Source organism: Antechinus flavipes, chromosome 2 (genome assembly GCF_016432865.1).
Source record: "Antechinus flavipes isolate AdamAnt ecotype Samford, QLD, Australia chromosome 2, AdamAnt_v2, whole genome shotgun sequence".
NCBI classification, from domain to species: domain Eukaryota; kingdom Metazoa; phylum Chordata; class Mammalia; order Dasyuromorphia; family Dasyuridae; genus Antechinus; species Antechinus flavipes.
Window position 1 is genome coordinate 293,098,824 of NC_067399.1, and position 24,469 is coordinate 293,123,292.

General features: G+C 30.7%; 1 protein-coding gene across 4 annotated transcripts in view; it reads right to left on the reverse strand.

Annotated features, from left to right (window-relative positions):
• Nucleotides 1-2,777: 2,777 nt before the first annotated feature.
• The window catches only part of ATXN3 (ataxin 3), a 31,621-nt gene continuing 9,929 nt past the window's right edge, over nt 2,778-24,469 (reverse strand). For 2 of the 4 annotated variants that reach the window (XM_051977342.1, XM_051977344.1), the window contains 6 exons: nt 21,489-21,576; nt 20,638-20,770; nt 19,047-19,222; nt 17,655-17,766; nt 8,777-8,853; nt 2,778-7,706 (listed from right to left, as the gene is read on the reverse strand). In XM_051977342.1, coding sequence (XP_051833302.1) covers nt 7,612-7,706; nt 8,777-8,853; nt 17,655-17,766; nt 19,047-19,222; nt 20,638-20,770; nt 21,489-21,576 — 681 coding nt within the window. In that variant the 3' untranslated portion in view covers nt 2,778-7,611. The other 2 variants (XR_007950566.1, XM_051977343.1) reach the window with 2 other exon arrangements.

The window sequence follows — 24,469 nt, forward strand, 5'->3', positions numbered from 1 at the left end:
ATACCTGAATTATAAATGAAAAAAAATTTAGAGCAAGTTTTTCTTCTAAAATCCTCATTTCTCACATATACAGAAAATGGAGTCAAGTTTATAAAAACAAAGTCATTCCCAATTGATATGTGGTCAAAAGAAATGAACAGATAATTTTCAAATACATCAAAACATTTCATCTCTAGTCATATAAAAATGCTCTAAATCACTACTGATTAGACAAACACAAAACAACTCTGAGGTACCACCCCACACCTATCAGATGGACTAATGTGACAAAAAAAGGAAAATAACAAAAGTTGGAGGGGATGTGGGAAAAATGGAGAAACTAATGCCATCTTGGTGGAGTTGTGACTGAACCATTCTGGAGAACAATTTGGAACTATGCCCAAAAGGCTAGGAAATTGTACCTATCCACTGACTTAGCAATACCACTACTAAGTCTATATTGCTAAGAGATTTTTTAAAAAAGGAAAATGACCTATGTACATAAAAATACAGCAGCTTTTTAAAAAACATCTTTTGATGGTGGTACTGATGTAAGTGGTAAATAATTTTAAATTGAAGGGATGTCCATCAATTGGGGAATGACTCACCAAGTTGTGGCATGTGATTAAAATGGAATACTACTATAAAAATGACAAGCTACTCAGAAAAACCTGGACTAACTAGGAACTGATACAAAGTGAAACTGTACACAAATAACAATATTGTTTGATGATCAATGTGAATGACTTAGCTGTTCTTAGCAATATAATGATATAATTCCAAAGGCATCATGATGAAAGTGCTATCCATCTCCAGAAAATGAACTGATGGAGTCTGAATGCAGATTGAAATATACTTTTTTCTTTTTTTTGCTTTATTTTTCTTGGGTGTTGGGTTTTGTTTTTTACAAGATGATTAGCACGGAAATACATTTTACATGACTATAAACATATAACCTGTTGCTTGCCTTTTCAAGTAAGGGGAAGAAAAAGGAGAGATTTTAAACTCGAGATTTTAAAAAAGAAATTTAAAAATTGTTTTCATATATAATTGGAAAACAGAAAATTAAACATACAAAAAAAGGAAAGCCTTGTTATATTCGGCTTGGGAAACCAAGTTGGCACAAATAAGGGGCCAACAAAGACCTATCTCCTCTTTATCAAGAAAGGCAAGCTATGGAATGTATACTTTGGCACAAATCATTTAATAAATTTAGACTCAAAAAATATAACTGGATTAAGGTGAATGCAGTACTTCATCATAATTCAGGTCTCAAGTGGAATGGATTACCAGGCTCACTTTAGATGAGTCTGACATAGTTTGTTGCTCAGGTGCTGTGAACCCTCACAAATCAAAACAGTAATCTTTTTGAATTAGTCTATCTGTGTACCTATGCCATAAGTGAGGATATCAGCTGGGCCTATTAGGAAGAGGAAAAAGGGACTGAATTACATTTGCAAAAAGGGTTTTCAATGACTTTAAAATTCTCAGCTTTCCAGACATCTTCCTCCCTCCAAAAAATCATCTAAAAACAGTAAGTTTTTTGGAGATGCTAAATAGTTTTTAATTCTACTAAAATATTTTATTTTTATTTAATATACATCTACAATCTCTATAGAATCAAAATGAGGGATGTAATAGATTCAGGGTGGGTTTAAGTTAGTTTTAAACTCAAGTATCCCACATAAATGTTCTATTTTCCCCATTATCTAGAAATAATCTAATCACAACACTGAGTGCTATGTTAGATTGCCATATCACAATTTTGAAAAAGATGGAAATAAATGCTGCTTGCGCCAGAAGTTGTCTCTATCCCTTCTTTCCAAGTTCTACACTGAAATGCAAACACGGATTTCAGTAGAAAGCATGATTTAAAAAAAAAAAAAAACCCTAATGGATAAAAGTTACTGTATAGAGATATTATTTCTGTTTTCCCATAATGAAAGTCTGCTTTGTCAGTTGAAATCCTACTGTTCATAATGTGTGAGAGATCTGCAGCAGGAGTTCTTATCCTGAGGTCCATGAACCTATACCTAAAAAATTTTTATTATTGTATTTATTTTGCAAGGCAACTGGGATTAAGTGACTTGCCCAAGGTCAAGTAAATGCTAAGTGTCTGAGACCAAATTTGGACTATAAGGAATGTGCTCTATCTATTGTTATCACCTAGTTGCTCCATGTATTTTCAATATAACTGATTTCTTTTGCAACCTTGTGCATTTTGAGCATTAAAAATATTATTCTGATGCGTCCACAGGCTTCACCACATTGTTACTGCACTACATGTTCTAAAGTAAATGACCAAGTGTAGAAATATAATTAACCTATCAATAGCACATCTAGCACATAGTATATAATTAAAAAAAAAAAATGCTAGCTCCCTTCCTTGCCCCCCTCTCTTTTATCCCTTAAATTCCTTTACTAAAGACTGACCTATCTAGACTTCCCCTATCTAATCGGTCTTCCTGGTCTGACTTAGAAATGGGAGGAATTACTAATGGAGAAACATATCTCTCATTTCTATCCTTCCATTATAATGACCTTAATTTTCTTCATAATTCATAATACTACTAAATTTTTCTTTTAACATTTTGTATCCACTTGATGGTAGTCAAGATACCATCCAGAATTTAAATTTTGGATAGACACAATTTTCTGAAACCTGTTCTAATAAATTAGTTTGTACATGTTTGTTAAACATTTGTTAAACAAAAGATTTATTATTAAAAGTAAAATGTTCAAAATAACATTGACTTATGTAAACACAGATTTTTAAGTTAAAAAAGATTACAGACAAATAAAAAAAGCAGAGTAATTTTTATTTAATAATTTTTGATATTTAAAATACAACTTAGTTGTTCATCCACTCAAAAAAAGATAGAATCCTTAATGTTCAAACAGTGCTTTAAAAGTCTGACTTTTCTAAGGACCAGACAAGAAAACCTTTGTGTGTTAATAATTTCAAATAAAATTAGATAAAGTGTACACACTAAAGGGCTGCAGAGTTGGGCCCTGAGAAAGCAGCACTGTCACAGTGCACTTCTATCATGGTCAAAACAATATGTTTTGTTTTTATGATGTTTTCCACAAATTCTTTGTATTTAAAATTTCCATTTATACAGAATATTAGTTACAAAAAGCTAATACCTAGTAATCCAGTGGTATAGAAATCACATTTCAAGTTTTTATATTTTCCTCTTTCAAAAAATAAGACATCAGGCTATCTTACATATGTGCACATGTGTTCACACACCCACCCACATACAACCTCCCTCCCCTCCCAGAAACACACATCTTTGATCTGTGTATTATGACAGAAACATATTTGGTAAGTGTTTCTCAAAATAACATATGTAACTGTTAACAAATTAAGCCTAAAAAATGTTTTCCACATACATTTTGCTAATAACTACCATAGCTTTGTCTAAAAGACCCAGGTAGTTTTAAAACCATGATATATTTCCTTTATTTCACCAATTAAGCATGACAACTTCTATGTAAGAAGATAACCTATTAACATTCAAAAGATATGAGATATTTTGGAAGAACCAGATTAAGAAATTAGAAGGGTTTTATAAAAGGAAAATTTTAAAAAGCAGATCAAGTTCCGGATTAATGATGATAAGATCCACTTAGACCTTGCAAATGGAATAAAACAAGCTCTTTTTTTGTGTACAGAAACCAAAATCTGCATTTTTTTAAAACATAATATGATAAAAGGAAAAAAGTTAAGAATGAAAAACCTTTTCATTTTAAAAGCAAAGAAACAGTAATTATATAGTAGTCTTACAATTTTAAGGGTGAGAATATTTAAAGAAGTTAACAAAAACAATTCCACAACACCAATTACACTTTCTCAGGTTCACCCTTCCCTACCAAAATAATTATAAGAATACTTCCTACAGCTCAAAGATTTAAATCATTATTAGATGAAAATTGCCTTTAAAATTTCATTTCCAATCATGATTGAAAAAACTCAATGACAAATATTTCACAACATGAATTTCCTAACAAATAAAAAAATTCATCTGATAAAACTAAAAATAAGTCAAACCAATTCTTATTTACTTTTTCCTCCTCCCATTTATTTAGATTTTTATCTTCTTGAATTGAAATGTTTATCACCTCAAAATCATGTGATTTTTTTCTAAAAAAATGTAAAGCAAATGTTTGGAAATGCTGTTTTGAATAAAGACAAAAAAATGTGCATAAAAATGGAAGTACATATATTAAAACCCAAATACAGAAATCAACCTATTTGCAACAAACTAGTAAAGTAGATCTTTCAAATGTAAAGAGAGGTCTCACCAGATTTTAAAATAATTCTTTTTAAAGTGAAAACTAATTTCAAAGTATTGTTTTTCAACCTAATGAAAGCATTAAAAAACAAAATTAAACTAACTATAGTTTTTTAAAGCACCAAATTAAGTTTTTATCTGCACTCTGGCAGCACCAGTCTGTCAGTACAGAAGCTTTAAATACATATTCATAGTATAGAAATTGGCACAAGCATTATTTTTAAAATTGAATGTGCTGACAGCAAGAGATTAGGCTGTATTTTTAATTTTTGTTTTGGCATAAACTAGTTTTAAGTTTTGCTTTACTATACTAAGGAATATATTTGATTTTATTTTCATTGATTTACTAGATTTTTAGCAATATTGTCTTAATTAAGGAAAATCTTGATGTAGCAGTTCACTTAAAATGAACCTCCATTAACAAAACAAAATGTTTTGTAATCAATTAAAAATACTATTTGCCTAATATTTTAAAACAAAAAAAATTTACTTTTTTGATTTTTTATATTAAGATAGTTTGCCTCCAAATATTTCTATTTATACACAAACCTTAATATTGGTGATTATTTCATCACCCTACAACTTTAAAACTCTGATCAGTATTTCTTCCATGTAAAAATCAAGCACTCATCTGAAAATACACATTACATTGGCATTTCCAAGTTTGTCATTACTTATTACTAATGTTATGGAAACCCAACCAAAACTTTTCTGGACCTTGTTAATCCTGTTTAATACCAGTTATACATAAGAATAAATATTGTTTAAATATTAAACATTAATGGTTTTCTAATTGTTGACCCAGAATAGAAATCCTTTTTTGAACATTTACAGTAGTTTTCTACATCAGTGCCACAGATGAAACTTTCTCAGAAAGATGGCTACAGTCAAGTTGTGGAACCTGACATCTACATAGGATGCTTATAGAAGATGATAAGATTTGGTATATCTTTATATAATTTAAAATTTTACACAGATTCAAATGTTTTATATTGCACTGAATAAAATGCCAGATTAAGAAGGCAAGCTGAGGGTGAGAGATAGTATTTCCAGTTAATTTATTTTATACAATGTATTATTATGGAGCAGCCATCTTTGAAGTTAAGGATCCATTAAGGAATATAATCTGAATGATTAGAATTTAAACTACTAAAAGTCTATATCCCATGATAAGATGATAATATGTTAATTTTTTTAAATATGAAATTAATATGGCATATTCAATGTACATATAACTCAGCCTGAACTTTCTGGCCTAAGGGTCCAACCTGAGTCAACAAAAAGCATTAAGAATTAAGGCTGACATGTGTAATCTTAAAAATTACTTCACTTGGGCACTATAAGGGTTTAAATCTTATGTTTTACTTTCCTTTTTTTAAGAGTTTGTACTATGTAAGAAACTATAGAATAGTTTCAATCTTAACAGTTAACTCTGTTTCTATATTAAAAGGGATTAACTCAAATACGTGAAGAGTTGAATGTATGTCTTCAGAGGGAAAAGGCAATGGAAAATAGACATGGCAATATTACACAAAATTGTAGTGAAAATTGTGCAGACTTCCAGATTTATTCATTACTATATTCTAAAATCAAGAATTTTATTTTATAAATTAAAAATACTTAAAAAGACTTAGTAGCCAAAATTTTTTCTTATTACTCTGATTCACTTTGGAAAATCTAATATGGCACAACATAAGAGATTTTAAAACAAAGTTTATAGTCAAGTTAAAAATTACTTCATCAATAAAAGGCATTTCTTATGTTTTCAATTATATCTAGCAACAAATTTTACAGCAAAAAAATTTCCCTGATCAGTACAGCCATCTGGTACTGTGATAATTTTTTTAAATGACCTATTATAATCTTTAATTTCCAAAGATGTAATTTGGACATTCCTATTTAATATATTAACTCTGAAAAATTTTATAAATGAAAACAAATAATGACTAATGGTAGGAGCAAAATGCCTATTTTTAAAAGGCACTGTTAATCTTAACCCAAATTATAGCATTATTCTACTCCCATTAAAAAAAGTCCTTTGGGAACCATTATAAAAAGATGTTTGACAAATTTCTCCCCCACACTTTTTTAACAACCGCACTTGGTAGAATCATCCAATTATTATTATATTTATAGCTAACTAGTATGTTTCAAGTGACATGATTTTAAATATAATTTAGTAAGTAAATTATTTCCATATGTTCTAAGATTATGACATTTGTAAAAATATTTCTGTTAAATGGAATATATGTCAAGCAGCATTTATCTACATTTCCATACATTTCCAATGTATGTAAAACAGAAAGCACCACTCATTAAAAACAAACAAACAAAAAAACAGCTGCAGGATGATATAAACCAGGTAACCCAGTTTAGTCCATTACACATGTATCTTGGACCTTGTTTTACAATTAACACAAGCTAGCTTGCATTATTCATTTTCCTTATTTTCTTTAGCAATGGAGTAAACAACTTGACATTGAGGTGCATAAAGTATGGGATGTTCTTCTAAAAGCTGCTACATTTTGACATAACAGAGAAGATATTCATAAAGCACCTGGAAAAATTGTTGTATTCTCCCCAAACTGAATAGTGTGCCTCAACACCTCATTTTTGCAGGGTTCCCTTCAAATCCAGGAATGCACCAATCATAGGACACTGATCCCTTTATGGCATATTGAAATGATGGGAAATCATTCCTATTATATGCTAATTTCAAATAAGGTGGAATGAAAACAATATAGGAGAGAAATTGAGGTCAAATAAAATGAAAAAAAAAAAAGATAGAGTACACAAAACATAATTGTGGCTATCATGATTTATCCCATTAAACATTATACCTGTTCTAACTATACACAAGGGATACTCTTTGCAGTAAATCCTTTGGGAAACTAAGAAATAAGCAACTATGAGACGGTAAGAGAGAAGTAAATCAGATTAATCAATTAAGTTGGATAAAATTTGTGGCTAGATCCTATCAATTGATAGTTGCAGACCAGTTGGTCTGCAAAAGATTCTGAAAAAATTCTTACTTTAAGAGGTTTTTCTCCACCCCCACCCCCAAAAGAGAATAAATGCTATTATTTAGAAAACTATTGTCTATTTCTTTAATTGCTGAATGCCTCTTTGGCTAGAATTTGAAAGATATACTTTTTAGTTCTAAACTTGATGTATATGCTATCATTTTTATTTGTGAGCTACCTCCCCCCTACTTTTTTTCTGAACACTGTACTACTCTGACATATTTCTGAAATGAGCTTTATATAGGATATCTGCATAAGGAGTCAATGCTGGGGAATATGAATATTTTGATATTTTTTAAAAAGTCACTTTGCTATTTTTTTTCTTCGGTCTTCAAATTATTACTAACAGTTTCCAAAGACATATTCATAGCAGCTTGAAGCATGTCTTCTTCAGTCATATCGTCACCTATTAAGGAATCAAATATAACACTTGGTTACCTCTAGATAATCAACTAAGCAACAAACTCTCTAAAAGACATACTCTTAAGAGATGAAATTCACATTCTGTCACATGAATTTTCTTTTCATTCACTTCCTAATATCCTATTGACAGAAAATAGGTCAGTATTATATCCAATTAAAGTTTGTTCAATTAATAAAAGAATACTAACATATAATCCAATCTGAATTTTGAAACTGTGCATTGCTTTACAATTCTCTCAATAGTAAAACGTGATGATTCTCCCCTCAACTACCTCTGTGGAATATTATAAAAATGTAATAAAACTTGCAATGAAATAGGATAAAATTTGCAAATATAAAAGACAAGATAAAAGGTATAATTTTAACTTACAGGTACATCTTCAAACATTTGAACATAAATTGAGAATACCACCTCAATATCTAGTTTGTTTTACAAAAGTTTAATTTCTACTACTAGTATTAGGAAGCTTTAGATGTTTCCTCTCTCTTAAAATCAGAGAATTAAAAAAAGACTCCAAATTTATCCCAATCAAAAACAAAAAAAAGAATGTCAATATTTTCTGCAGGATGATAAAGCAATTTTAAAAAACAAACAAGAATCCTACTCAGATGCTTCATTGTGTCATAGAAGTGAAGGCTATTTATATTGGGGAAGTGTAAGTTTTGACAATTCTATATCAAGGTGGAAAAGTTTTTAGTATGGGTCTGGTGACAAATGTTATTGTTAAATACCAAGACTAGTTAAATCAGAAATACTTAATCACCATGACCATTGTCATCTATAAAGAAATAAAACAAACAAAATATATACTTGTCTCTTCTTTCAATCCTCCTCCCAAAATATGAGAGTTCTATATCTGAGTATTAAATTTGATAATCAGATTAAAATATAACTGAGAAATATTTAACAAAATAACTAGAAATGTAATACAACAATGTTAATCTGTGGTTTTCTGAGTCAAAATGTAGTGATCATTTCTTTTGATACTACTGATCAACATATACACATACATTAGTCTAAGGTAATAGCTAATAATTGTGCAAAAGTATTACCTGGATCAATTTCAAGTACATTTGCACTTGTAGTTGGCTTTTCATGTAGATGTGATATCTGTTCTGTCTGTTGTTGTCTGAAACATTTAAAGACCAAATGTGAATTAAAGAAAATACATTCCAATAATGAATACTCCATGAAAGAAACAAAGAATTGTTTCAGGAGTTATAATCTTCACTGATACAAACTGGAACAGAAAGCAAAGAGCATTTTTAGTTGATTACTTATAACTCTTAGAAATATGGATGTGCCCTCCCCATCTTTAAAAAAACTGGACATGCAAATACCTGATTTCATAAAACTGATAAATTAGAAAGTACTTCATTTCCATGCCCCTTCATTCACACCAAAATAACCCTTGACCTTTACTGTGTTTGGTCCCCTGATCCATCCTTATCCTCTCAATTCTTTCTCCCCAATATTGGCTTTCCTAAACTCCATCCACAGTCTTGATCACATGATTTGTCCCTTTAAAGGATCACTAGCTACCATTTTACATTCTCTTAGCTACCCCTCCCCACAAGTTCTTGTCTATATTTGGTAAGGGACACTGAATTTGCAGCAGACAACTTCAGTAGCACTGTAGTTTGACATTTCTTTTATTCCTCATTTCCCCACAGCAATTATTCCCAAACTTTTCATCTCTTCTCTCTTCCCCCAACCCACAAAGTCCTAATATCTAAAAGCAGGAAGTTAAGCTAGTGTTAAAAATTTCACTGAGACTGAGGCCATGTGTCATGAATTCTCTCAGTTCTTCAAAATTTCTCATTCTTATAACTACCCTCTCTTCTTTCCTTTCCTCTACTCACAGAACTCCTACTCCTAACAAAGGCTAATTTTTCTACCTTTGTCCTTGATCTCATTCTCTCCCATTTTTTCCAGGTCTTTGCTTTGGCAGTCATAACTTCTCTCATGCATCTTCCATTTCTTCATTGCCACTGATTCCTTCCATTTGCCTACATACATGGTTCAGGTCTCTAAACCTAAAAAAAAGAAGTTTTCTCTTGACTCTTCTAGCTCTTCTAACTACCATCCCCCTCTCTCTCTCTTTCTCTCTCTCTCTATCCTATCCCTGATAAGTGTTTGGAAAAAAGTTACCTCAAATTCTTCACTACCAGTTTTTCCTTCAACATTTGCTTAATAAGCCATCTGGTCCCATTGTTTTACTGAAAATGTTCCCTCAAACAACACCAATGACCTATTCATTTTTTCAATCTTCATTTTCCCCAAACTTTGAGGAGCTTTTGACACTTTTGAACAGTCTTCTCTCCCTCAAGACCCTTTGCCATTCACAAGTAAAACTCTTATTGTGTTTCTATTTACTTAACATTTTTCTGTCTCCTCATTCTCTTGACTCCTTAATTTGAATGTGCTCCAAGTTTCTGTCTTTGGTTCTCTTTTCCCCCTTACTAAATATATTCTCTTTCCTTTGACAATGTCACACACGACTCCTGTATTTTCAACTCAATTCTCAATTTCTCTTGAAATCTGAGATCCAAATCTGCAGTATCATAAGACATCTCCCCCTGACTCTTCCACTGGTACCTAAAACTGAATATGTCCATTCCTTCTAAATCTGCTCCTCTTTCTGACTTCATTGTTTCATTTGTGGTACCATCTGATCTTGATATTTATAGTCATAGGTTTATCTTAGACTCTTCTCTTTCCCTCAATTCTCAAACAGTTGCTAAGTTCTTTTTATTCCATTTCCACAGTACCTTTTGAATCTTACTTCCCCTCCTTTATGATGATTACTTTATTAAGAACTCTATTACCCACATTCATTCTTTCCTTTCAATCTTTTCTTATCATTGTCAAAATAATCTTCCTTTTGTATTTAAAGAACATCTTAGCTTGGCATTCAAGGCTTTCCACAATCTGGTTCCAACCTATATTTCCAGTTATTTCTTATACTACTATCTTTTCATAAATGCCAGAGTCAGGAAATCTGTATTACATACTCTCTCCCAGTCTTATTTTTGTCCTCTCTTACCTCTTCTCTTGTCCTTTGGCTCATGCCTGGGTTGGACACCCATTCCCATCTCTGTTTGTTGAAATCCTGCCCTTCAAGGCTCAACTCAGTTGCCCCTTTCTCCATGAAACCTTTTCTGATCATTCCAGCTGGAAATGATCACTTCCTCCCTGAATCTCAAAGAACATTTTCAATGTATCCAACCTATATACTGACATATCCTTACTTTTATTAAGATGATCAATCTTCTTGTTTAATCTCCCCCACTAGACTCTAAGCTCCTAAAGGGCAAGGACTTTTTCTCATTTCATCATTATATACTTATTAACAAATAAAAGAACCTTGAAAATATTAAATTCAATAAATGTTATCTTAATGAATAAGTAATTCAGGAGCATCTCAATTCAATTACTCCAACAAACATTCATTAAGCATCTAGTAAAGACAAAAATGTAAAAGTCCTTGGCTTTAAGGATTTTACATTCTATGAGGGTATACAAGATGTATACAAGTATAAGACAAGGTAATTTTAAGAGAGACAAAGCATTAATAATTCATATGGTGATGGGAATATTAGGGAGAGCTTATCAAAAACTGTGACAGGGCTGTTCTTATGGGAAACTAAAGATTCTGGCAGGTAGACATGAAAACTAGCAGCAGATTAGTGGTTAGGGTACAAAATAGGAAGAGCTGAATTCAAATCACTTAATGACTGCATGACCAAGGGTAAATCATTCAATTTCTCTGTGCCCATCTTTCATCTATAAAATGGGAGGGGATTGGACTTGATAGCTTCCAAGGTCCCTTCTAGCTCTAACTCTATGATTCTAGAAAGAAGTAATGTGTTCCAGACAAAGGGGAAAGCTAGAATGTCAAATACAGGGACTAGTATGGGTGGCCAGTTTGCCTGGAATTTCCCCCTCACAGTTTAGAAGAAAAACCATGCATAAAACATAAAACACCACAATTATGCAGTGATAAAGAATTAAAAATGAAGAAGCAATTTTTATAACAATCTGGAGGACAAAACCATTTGCAAGACTATAGAATCATCATTTTACCTTCGTCCTGACTATTGACTGCCTGGAATCTAAAAAGTGTGTTAAATTAAGCAATATGAAATAATTCAAAAGGTACACTGAACCCAGATTATAGAGCATCCTAAACAGTATCTGAGGAATTTGTCTTTTACTTTAGAGACAACAGAATAAAGACAAATGAAGTTGGGCTTTTTTCCCCCAACAGTACATGACAGGTCAGACTCATACCTTAGGAAAGAATCATTTCTGTCAGGTCTATTTAGAGGATAGCTTACAATAGGAAAAGACTAGAAATAGGGATAACAATTAGGAAAGACCTGAACTAGAATGGTGGCTGTGCGAATGGAGATACAAGAACACAGAAACAAGAATTAAATATACTGTAATTGAATTGATAAGATTTGGCAACTATATGGTTAAAAGAACAAGGAGTGAGTCAGGGAAAAGAAAGAGTCAAAAATTACCCTAAGATTATAAACCTAGGAGAATGATATAGTAATCTTGACAGAAATAAATTAGTTTGAAGCAGATCTGGGAAGGGGTTTGGGATAATCAGTTTCATTTTAGACAAATGTGTTTAAGATGCCAATAGGACATTTAAAAGTAGATGTTTAGAAGTTGGAATCTAAAGTTCAGGAGTTCAAAAGAGATAGTGAAATGACTAAAAAAAAAGTTACTAGACTCAGTAATTGAAAAAAATCATTTGAAATGTTCAAGAAGAAAAGTTTGATGAGAATAGTTAGGTTAAAAGCCAGAAATTAATGAGTTGTGAGGAAAGAAGCAATGATTCTCAATGACTCTTTTAATAATAGAAGATGCATATGGGATGACAGCTTAAGGAATGGCAAGATAAAATAATGATGTTTTAAGAATTTAGACAGATTTGGTCATACTTATAGACAAAGGAGAAGACAATAGAAAAGACTGAAAATGAGAGAGATGGAGGGGATGATTTGACTATATTAAGCCACAGACAGAAGGGGTGAGATCAAGGATAATATAGAAAGGTTAGCCTTGATAAGAAAAATCACTTCTTCCTCAGGGACCAAAGCAGAGGAAATAATAAGTAAAAATGTAGAGGTTTTAAGATGGGGATAAAGAAGATCGAAATGGATGGCCTAAGTTTTCTCAGGAATACTGGAGATGACATCACCTATTGGGAGAGGGATGTCTTTGGGAGGCTTCAAGAGAAGGTTAAGAACAGTTATCTGAGATATATGAAAGTCAATTAGGGAAAGTCAAAAAGGGATTTAAAATATTTCAGTGCAATAGTAAGCACTTAATAATAACAGAAATAAATACTGTTACATGGCTATTTCTAAGGATATTCAGAAGCAGAGGTAGAAAAGGTAGATGTTTGGGGGTGATGGGGACCTGCAGTCTTGGGGAATGAGGACTGAGGATTAGCAGGATGAGGACAGTTATTGGAAATGAAGATAAAGCATTTAAGAATGGAATTTAGCATATGATTAAGCTGGTTAATAAAGGAAAGTAAGGGGAAACTGAAGTCAGACAAGGGATAATGGATTAGGAGAAATGGAAATGATGTTATAATGAAGACAAATAATGAATTGAAGACAAATAATGAATTGACAGAGTAAGGGAAAGATGGGAAGACAAAAGATGATGAGTAAAGAAGGTAATTTCAGATCATCTAATGTATAAAAGTCTGATATATCTGTATATTTTACAAGACAGAAATTAAATAAAAAATAAAAACTTAAAAAAAAAAAACTTCTGAATATCAACACGTATTACAACTAGAAAAAATACACTTTTAGGATATAAAATAATAGAAGCCATGATTTTTAAAATGAAAAAAGCAGGATTTTTTTTTTTTTAACAAAAACAATGTAAAAATCTAATATAAGCTAACTTAGCAGATGTTGCTTGAAATTAGAAAGATGCAAAATCTGGAAAAATAGATATTCAATTCAACTGACACAGCAAAACATAATTTTAATGCTTCTTTTATGTGTAATCCTAGTTATTTAATTATTGCTAAACAATTTTCAAATGGAAAGAAAATAACATGTAGCAGTATAAGGAGAAATAATATTTTGTAAAGATATAAATAGTCCAGTGAAACTGACCCTTTACTTATTAAGAGATAATTCATTGAAGAACCTTAATTACCTAGAACTTCCTCTTCCCTAAATTATGAAAGCTTAATACGCTAATGAGTGGTAAAAAGAGATGCTTCAAATCCATATACTAAAGCTATTAGTGTAGAAGCAAAATAATGATAATAATGAGAAGAAAAATCTACACACTTCAAGAGTATCAATATAATAATGACTACAATAATTCTTCAATAAAAGACTAAATTTAATATTCATCATATTCTATTTTAAAAGATAAGAACATTGGTAGTATATTTTAAGACTTTTTTCTAAGCATCTAACTTTTTTTTTTAAGTTCACTGATAAAGAGAATATACTTTGTTATCTTAAAAAATTCATTTAAGTGGAACAATCTGTCCACCCATATATGAGGTAAAAGAGGTGTTCTAACAGGTTTTTTTTAAGTGATCAGAGAGAAGCTCTAAAAATTATCTGTGCTTGGGACAAATATGTCTAAGGTCCCAGAAAAAGATGCCTTATTAAGTATACAATGAAAAAGTAATATTTCTATTCATATGCCCTCCTCCCACAATTAAATTACCTACCTTCAAACAATGAGCTCTTTCGATGGCTTTTGGATCTATGATTTCACTTAAAATATGATCAAATTTAAAGTATTATGTGCCCTTTTAACATATTTTTTAAATACAAATTTAAAAGAGTTATAAAAGTAATAGGGAGATTCTTTAAAAAAAAATCTATCCTTTTCAAAAGCTTATCTTTAATGTCAGGGTAAAGGAGCAAAAGAGGGTGGTTTACGTATTGAGTGTTCAATAAATTATAGTGATCTTAGAATATTTGAAATCATCTAGGTAAATGATGGCTGAAACAAGACATACACTTAACGTCTTTTTTATTGACTAGTTACACACAAAGTGAATCAAATGGTAAAGAATATTAAGTAACTATCTTTAACACTTTGTGTGTTATTTTCATAATAATGATTGGTTATATTTGACTATCCTATATTTGCACTCAGAAAACATATATGCATAGAGATTTAGCTTACCTGTCACCATGTTATAATTTGACTTTTTCTTTAGATTTTGTTTGCTTCTTTATGATGTTCTAGGTTTTAGGTAATGATTATATTAAGATAATTTTGAACTTTATTCCTATTCTGTCAGAAATACAATAGTAGTTTTAAGTTACTTAGATATTTTGAGAGATGTATTAATTTTTGAGACTTCGGTACCATTCAATCAATTTTAACTACATTGTAAAAGATCTCATTTAAGAGTATCCAAAAAGCTAATATATTCTCTTTAAAGTATCTGATTTATAAGATGTCATTCATAGGATTTGCCTAAATATAAATTCCAATAATAAAGCTACAAATTTCTTGAGAGTACTGTATTCCTTTTTTCAAGCTGAAATTTTCAAATCAGTAGTTCTGAGGGTAGATAATTGGCTATTGATAGCAAAAGGTGCAGAAATTTTTCAAAGAGAGTAATCTGCTCTTCACTTATAAAAGGAACTATCCAAATAGGGAAATGTAGTAATTAAATGTACAAATATTATTGTTTTTAGATTCCCAAAGCAAAGATAAATTCACTGCAGTAAATTCTTTATACTTAATTTTTTTTCATAATAATTCCAAGGAAAATCAAAATTTTTATAAGAAGATATCAGAAATGTCATTTTTATAGTCTTCTAGTTGATAAATGACTAGTCAGTAGTTTTACCAAAATGATATATAGTCAGCAAATTCTATCCTCAGTTACATTAGCACTACACAGGCCACAAATATAGTCACTTGCTCAAGGGAGTTGAACAATCAGAAAAAGTTCTTATGGTTGGATTCAAATAACTGATATCTCTTTGCATTAATCATTCTCCAGCACTGCTGAATAACTAATTTGGGATGTTAAAAGCATTTTATAATATTTGGCTACTATATTTTATTCAATGGAATGCTTCTGCGTTTATAAGTTTTTAAAAGCTCATTTACTATAAGAACAACTTTTTACACTTCAAAATATTTCTTTTTTTCAGAATACACTGACAATCTTCCCCAAACCACCAATACAAACACATCTTACTAGTCACTTAGTTTTACTTTGGCAAAAGAGATAATGTGAAATGAGATATGTGATAGAAAATTTAGAGATCTATGTATAGGAGTATTTACCATTGTACACAAGTTAAAAATTCAAACATTAGAGAATAATTTTTCTATCACAGGCAATTTCCCCCAAAAAATGTATCAATAGTGAAAAACACAGAAGGGTCAAACATAAGAAGTGAAATAGTTGTCTGCTGTCATGCCAATGAAAATATTAATATACTATTCACTATCTTTACAATGATAGATAGTATGTGAGTAAAATGCTATTTTTAAAAAAAGTTAAAGTTGTTACCTTTGCATGTTTGTTTTCAGTATTGTTTACCAAGGACTAGGGGAAAAAATGGGTCAGATTCAGTCACTGAATACTGAATTAGAGACTTCTAGATGAAATCTATTAAAAACTTTATAACTTTTAAAATATGAGTCTAGAATATTTAACAAATGTACATGACAACTGGCTGTTGGAGAAAAGCGGGACAATTTTAGAGGGTAATACAAATTTTGCCCAATATACTGTAACCATATCTGGTATATTTCAAACTTAGCAAAATAACATATTTAAGAACAAATCTGATATAAAACAAATGATTTAAATTTAAGGAGTATGACAAAGGATCAACACCACTACTGTATCTATTGCTGACAGCTAGCCTTTTTCAACACAGGGCAATAATCTTTAACATGAAGTAAGGATAATTCTCTTGGAACACTGAGGAAAGACTAATTTTTTTTGAAAGTCAGAAAATTATCAAGATAAGGAAGATTTTTATTTAAAATTAAGATATGTGAAATGGCAGGTCAACCTAATATAGTAATGAAACTATAAGCAAAGAAGATTACAAGAAGATGAATAGCTGAAGCAATAATTGCCTTAATACACAATAATTCTATATATTAATCTAGGAAGGACTACAGTAAATAAACTGGATTCAGAATTGGACTTTAATTATTTCCTCAATATATAATTTTCCTTTTTTTTTCCCCAAATGTTTTTCTGTCTCTTACCCACAAAAGTGTTATAATTCACCACTATAATAGACAGTATGGTGTCTATTTCCTTGCTGTAAATGCTACCAATTTGTTCCTTACCATTTAAGGTAAGTATTCAGAGTTAAAAAATTAAAACATGTTATGTTGGTAGGCAATCAAAAAGAGGTAATCTCTAAAGAAAGAAAGGCAGGCAATATGCTTGATCTTACTATTTCATTTTCCCTTTAAATAATGTGATCTAAAAATATTTTCTTCATTCATCTCTATAATTTTATTTTGTCTTGAGGGGGGGAAAAAAACCTTTCCACAAAGGAACACATTTGATTTTATGAGAGGCCAATGGGAAAGCAGAATTCAATATAGAGAAATAAGGAAATATACCTACATAAAGCATACTTGCATATATGTGTCTGTGTATGTATGTGTGTGTGTGTGTGTGTGTGTATACACACACACACACACACACACATACATACACATACACACACACACATACATACACATACACATACACCTACATTTTGAGATGACAGTCTTTATCATGCAAACTGAAGGAATTTTTAAGTGAAAATATTTTTACTTTTTGTTTGTATGTCAAAATTGAACATTTAGAAACAGGCACATTACAAAAATCACAAAACAAATTTTAAACATGCAGTTTTAATTCAGTATCAACTACTTTACTTTTCAAAGTAGGCTTCTCTTCTCTTTCGTAGTTCTTCTGAAGTAAGAGATGCTGGTGAATTTGTACCTGATGTCTGTGGAATATCTTCTGAAATATTATTTCTGGAACCACCTAAAATTTTTTTTTAAATTTACTTTTCCATTTAATAATAAAAACAAGGTTATATTTAAACTACACCAAGTTTTTAAACTGTTTAATTTTTTAAAAAATCTGATTGTAAACAAGCTCTACTAGTGATTTTAAATCCAACTAATGTTAATAAAAACCAAACTTTTTTTACCTCTATACACAGCTAATTGTATACATAGTATAGAAATTTTAGACTAACAACCAGAATGAGAAGGGTCTGTAACAAAATGATATCTGTGAATGTATACACACATGTATATGTATCTATACATATATATGAGTATATGTACATTATATGTGTGTATGTGTGGATATATGTGTATGTATATATTTTTAGGCAGCTAACACTTTCCAATTCAACATCTTTCTAAGCAACTACTCAAAGCAGATCTCCATAAGGTAAAATCTTAACAGTTCAAATCATTTTTTATTGCCTCTATTAAAAAAAAATAGTCAAATAAAAAGAAAGTATACTTTTCATAATATAGTGCCAGATGATGGAAGTAGCATTAAGCCAGTCAGGAATATGTGTTGAATTACTGTCCAAGGATTCTTTTGTGGACACAGATAAGATTTTGGAAAACAGTTAATTGAAATATTAAAGCAGATTGGTTATAAACATTGAAGTGATCAAAGTTAGCCCATACTGGCCCACATTAAAGATCACATCTATTACAACAATTACATTAAGCAAAGTGCTATAACCAATGAGCATAATCATTACGTATATATCTACATATTTATCAATGTGGGTTGTTCTACCAACTTACATTGCAACCTTTAACTGCCATAAGAGACTATGCTATATATGCTTCGGCCAAAATAATTCACTAATTGATGATCTACTTTTTTATAATGTATTTTTCCCACTTTGTCTTGGCTAGTGTTTGAGTCACATTCAAGCATCATTAGTAATTAAAAGTTTTATTTTGATGCCTCAATATAGTGTAGAGGCAAGCTTGGGTTCTTGAGATTATGCTAGCAGAAAACAAGCTCTCTCCAATAAGTTGGAAAAGTTTTTGAGCATGAAGCCTGGCAATTTAGTCAGACAGATATAAAACTAATCTGAACACCCAAGAATAATTAATTAGCAGTGGAAAATAATTTACACACACACACATCTATTAAGAATATATTTTGAGAAGTCAAAAATGGGAGGAAATAATGTACAATAACATCAAAATTAAACACCTTAAAGCCATGCTATATTTCTTAAGCAGATAGATTTCTGAAAGAGAAACTATGTACATGAAAATTGGTACCTTGCATACTAAGTCGAATTGCTCTACGCAGATCTGCTTCTTCATCTTCCATATCAATTTCCTGTCGACTCAGTGCTAGAGCTCTTTGTAGATTTTCTTCATCTTCATCTAACATTCCAGTTCCATCATATGAATGACTTACTTCTAAAGATTGCTCTAGGTCTGTTTTCTGTGCTCTGGAAAACAGAAAAACTCAGTCACCTAATTCTGAATTATGAAAAATTATGAAAAATTTAGGTTCTGCTATGAAGAAATGTTATAAAAGACTTTTATTTAAATAAAAAACTTTAGAAATTTCTACCTAGAAAGTTCTAACTGTGCAATGAGAAACATAAATATAAATATATTTATAGAGAGAAATATAAACAGCTAAAAAAAAATTTTGAAAAGAGACAATATCCCTAATGAACACTGATTTTAAAAAAGTGTTAAAATGTTGTAAAAAGGCTACAAAAAAATATTAAAATTATATACTATAATCGGCTTGGACTGATACAAGGAATGAAAAATTAACTTAATATAAAAAACTATAAACAAATTGTTATATATAAGCAACAAAAATAATAAAAAGAAGAATTACATTGAGATGCTGAAAAAAATCTTTTGAAACAAAATCTAACACTCATTTCTATTAAAAACTAAACGGATTTTTTCCTTTCTATAGATAGAATTTATGCAAAACTAAAGCAACATTATGTGTAATGGAGAAATACTACCATCTTTTCCAATCAAATCCAATCAAAAAGTAAGAATGAAACTATTATTCAATATAGTTCTAAAAATGCTAGATATAGCAATATATAAGAAAAGGAGAAAGAAAACTATTATTTTTACCTGATGTATGACCTAGAGAACCCAAAAGAGTAAAAAATTGAAACGAATTTCAGCCAAGTTGTAGGATATAAAGTACACACATATCAGCATTTTTGCATATTGCTAACAAAACTTGGAACAAAGAAATAGAGAAATTCCATTCAAAATGACTAGAGAATATTTGGAATTCTATCTACCAAGATACATACAGAAACTATATATAACTATAAAATATTTTTTATACACATAAGATCAGACTAAATAATTATCTCCAATATGTAAGAGAAATATTGACGACTCACAGTTGTTAATATAATAAAAACAATAATGCTGTCATTTTACTTATTTAATGCAGAGTAAATCAAATTATCAAAGATTACCTTAGAGAGAAATTCATCTGGAAAAACACAAAAAGTCAAAAATCTCAAGAGAATTAATACAAAATCAAAGTGATAAGGGTGGTCTACCAGTATCAGAACTTAAACTACACTACAAAGCAGAAAACAAAATATTTGGCAACCCTAGAAACCACTTTATTTTTAACAACTACATTTTACCAAAATATGTCACTATTACCATAGAACTAATACATTTCTTTAAATTACTGGACATAATTTTTACAAAAATAATGCACTAGTACCAATGCTACAAAAGCCTTATCTAGGGATAGGTTATAATTTTAACAGATCATAACTATCTAGATACTACAAGCCAATCTATTTAAAATCAAATATATTTAATATGAGAAAATTCTTATTTAAGTAACATTCTTCTTTACCTTTGATCTTTTAGTTGAGCTAATTCTTCTCCAATGAGTCTTGGTCTATGCATTTGTTTTACCCGAATCATCTGCAGGAGCTGGTCAGCTTCACAGTCTGGTAGGTCACCCTTAACAACAAATATGGAATAACCTGAGGAAAAAAAATATAAGAACTAATGTAGATGGCTAAATATCAAAACTATCTTAGTATAAGAATTATAACTGGATAAGAAATTTATTTAACAAATATAAGAATATAAAATATCATTTTATTACCTTTTTCATAAAGAGTAACATGAATAACAGAAAAAGCTAAATCAACTTTATTTTATCTGCAGTTCTTCTATCTTGCCCTATCAGTATTGAATCCCCAACCTGTCTGTGATCTTCCTTATTGCTGAAACATCAAGAACAGTTCTATTTATTAGGGCAAGGTTAGGAGACATAGCTAATATGAAGAAAAGCCTTTCCTGTTACTAGACCTCAGCAACAGATCCTACCCAATCAAAGGATACTACCTCCCCTGTTCCTACTCTAGGAACTCCTCCCCCTGCCAGCAACAACATTGTCCAATCCTGATATACCCCATACTCAATTCAACTTCTGCTTAAATTGAAACCATTATAAACTTTGTTCTTTTATTCCTTGAAGGAATTTCTGCATGAATGAGGTTCTTTTGCTAGCAAATTCAGCAAACTCTTGTTGGTTCCTAAATTTATGATGCTGAGTTTAGGTGATGGTTTTCAGGTTTTGATTTTGGTACTGATTTGCTGTGGCAATAATTTTAGCAACAAACCCCAAATATCTGAAAGTAAATCCATAAAATTTGCTAATTAGTATACTGGAAAACCCTTAAGTTTTTTTCTTACCTTCCTGTTGTAACTGAGCCAAGAAAAGTGCAAGATAAGTATCTGATATTAATTCTGGACCCGTCAAGAGAGAGTTCAGGTTAAACCACTGGAGAAAAAAAATTGTGAGAAAAATTAACATGAAGTACATATTTAAACAATATTGTATTTGTAAAGAATTTCTAAATGCCTAAAATCATTTCAAGCAGAGACTTCAAAAAATTTGGGCTTTATTTAAGTTTTGCAAAATACTTTACAAAAATCTTGTCTTTTCCTCATTTCTAGATGAAGAAACAGACCAACAAAAATTAATCTACTTCCCATAGTCACACAGTTAGAGTCTGGAGGTAGGATACAAACTTATGTCTTCCTGTTTGGATAATGTTCTATTTACTATGCTTCCCCAAAGGACAGCATAAAATTTTGTTAAATACCCAAGTTAAATCCAGTCATACTATATCTAAAGTATTTTCTTGATGTAGCAATTTTAACTTGCAAGATATGATCCCATAAAAATGTCAGGATTGCTAAAGTTCAGAATAAGCTAAAGATGGCAAGAATTTCTTAGAAGAAAAGGTTTTTGTTTTGACTACACTGGGAAAAATCGAAACAGAGACAGGAGTATTCTTAAATAGTATGGGATAATATTAAATGACAGTAAGAATGCAAAAATATTCAACTCTGAGTTTTTTATTTTGTTTTGTCAAAAAAAAGGAGGTTTGGACAGTAAAAGACAAAAGATAAACAGACAATAATGAGTTGAAAGACAGGGAAGTAGTAAAAGAGCATCTAGCCATTTTTAATAAGCTTATGCCACCTAGTTCAGAAGAAATACTTCCCAAGGTACTGACAGAACTAAGACCTGGCAGTTTTATGACTGTGAAGCCATTTTCAGTGCTCTCTATTTACTACTTTTATACCCTTAAACAAATTACTTCTTCTAGGGGACTTAAATTTTCTACCTTCCAAATGAAGAATGAAGCTAGATTATTTCTAAGACCTTCTACCTCTATGAACTCTATTTAAAAGTGAAAAAAACAAAAACCAGAGATGGGAAGTAACTTCTTTTGGATCAAACTACAGGTCAGAAGTCTGCCTCGGGTTTTGAGAAGGCATTTGACAAATGCTCTAATGGGATCATTGTGGAAAAGATGAAGAAATGTGTTCTAGACAAAATTTTGATGATGTGGATCTAGAATTGGTTGTATGATACAATACGAAGGACTCCAATGAAGTGCTTCAGTCCTGTGTTGCTAAACATCAATGATTAGGATAAAAGCAGAGATGGTATGCTTATTAAATGTATAAATGACAGCTAAGAACTAGTTAACATTCTAGAAGACAGAATCAGAATCCAAAAAGATCATAGCAATCTTTAATGCTAAGTCAAAACTAAAAAGAAGAAATTTAGCAAGGTAAATATAAAATTCTATAGGTGTGATCAAGATTTATTTTAGAAGTATAAGTATTCAGAAGGAGCATGATAGCTAAGTAGTAATCCATCTGAAAGATCAGGAGAATTTTGAAGAACTGTGAATTCAGTATATGTGAATAGTGTAAAAAGGAGGCTAAAAAAGCTAATGTGATCTGAAGCTACATTAAGGGAAGTATAGTGTTCAGAGAGGTGTTAATCCTGGAACACTGGTTCCTGGTAGGACCACCTCTGGCATATGTTCTTTAGTTCTATATATTATATGGGCCTAGCCTATAAAAAACATATATTAAAGGCTTTTTGATTGAAACTTCAGAAAGGACATACATACATACATAAACAAATAAATAAATGGGAAAGGGTACAAAAGACAGCAACCAGGATAGTAAAGGGCCTTAATTATTCCATGATGGAACTTGTTTGAAAGACCTGCTGATGTCTCATTTGGAAAAGAGAATACCCTGGTTGGGAGAGGGGGGGAAAGAGGGGAGATAGAAGGGATCATGCTAACTCTTCAAATACATGAGGGGCTGTGTCATGTTTTAATAGGATTGGATTTTTAACAAGTAGCCACTGAAAACAGAACAAAAACAATGGGCAGACACTGAAGAGAAGCAGATTAAGCTCAGAGCAAGGAAAAACTTCCTAATGATTAGTGCCATTAAAAAGTAGAATGGGCTATCTCAGAAGATAGTGGGCTCCTACAAGTTTTCAAGCATGAGATAGTTATAAGTTTTTGCCAGGGATGTATTAGAGAGAATTCTTGTTTAGGTAAAAGTTTCTTAAGACCTCTTTTAACTCATATTTTATATTTTTGTAAAAAACAACAACAACAAAAAAAAAAACCTGACCTGAATTCACCTAAACTAAATCTTTCTACTCTAAAAGTACTTACAAACTAATACATTCTAGAATCTTGCCAGGAAATTTAAGTTATCACACAAAAACAATAAGCCAATATTTTTTAGAGTTTCCATGTGACAAAGATCAGAATAATTCAAAGTATGAAAAACCTCAATTTTGATTTTAATTAAATTTTAATTTAACATAAATTAAAATTTATCAAACATCATAGAACAAACATGGTACAAAATTTTGTAGTAATAAAATAAGAAGGTGACAGACTAGGCTTCTTAGTTCATTGACTAGTTTATTGGAAAAAAGTCTCTATAAGAACTGTCTTAAAAAGCTTAATGTAATTTTAAAGTGTTATTTTTTTAAGAATTTAGAGATTTTTAGAAATGAAGACATTCATATAATTTTTGTAAAGTCTCCATTAAAATACTATTGATAGGACTTTGAAGCACAATGAAGCAGGCTTAAAACATTTTTTATAGTCAAACATAGGTACAAATGTAATGAATTAAGAGCTAAATCAGAAATTTATGTTTCCAAATATTGTTTATACTAGAGAACAATTTATAAACTCTTACTACCAAAAACGTAGCTAATTGTTTTCATGCAATGATTTCATGTCTGTGACTTGGTTTGAGGTATTAAAATAGCTTATTTCCTATAAAGTATCTGTGCTAATTTATTTCCACTTTTATAGCTTATGAACTTTTAAAAG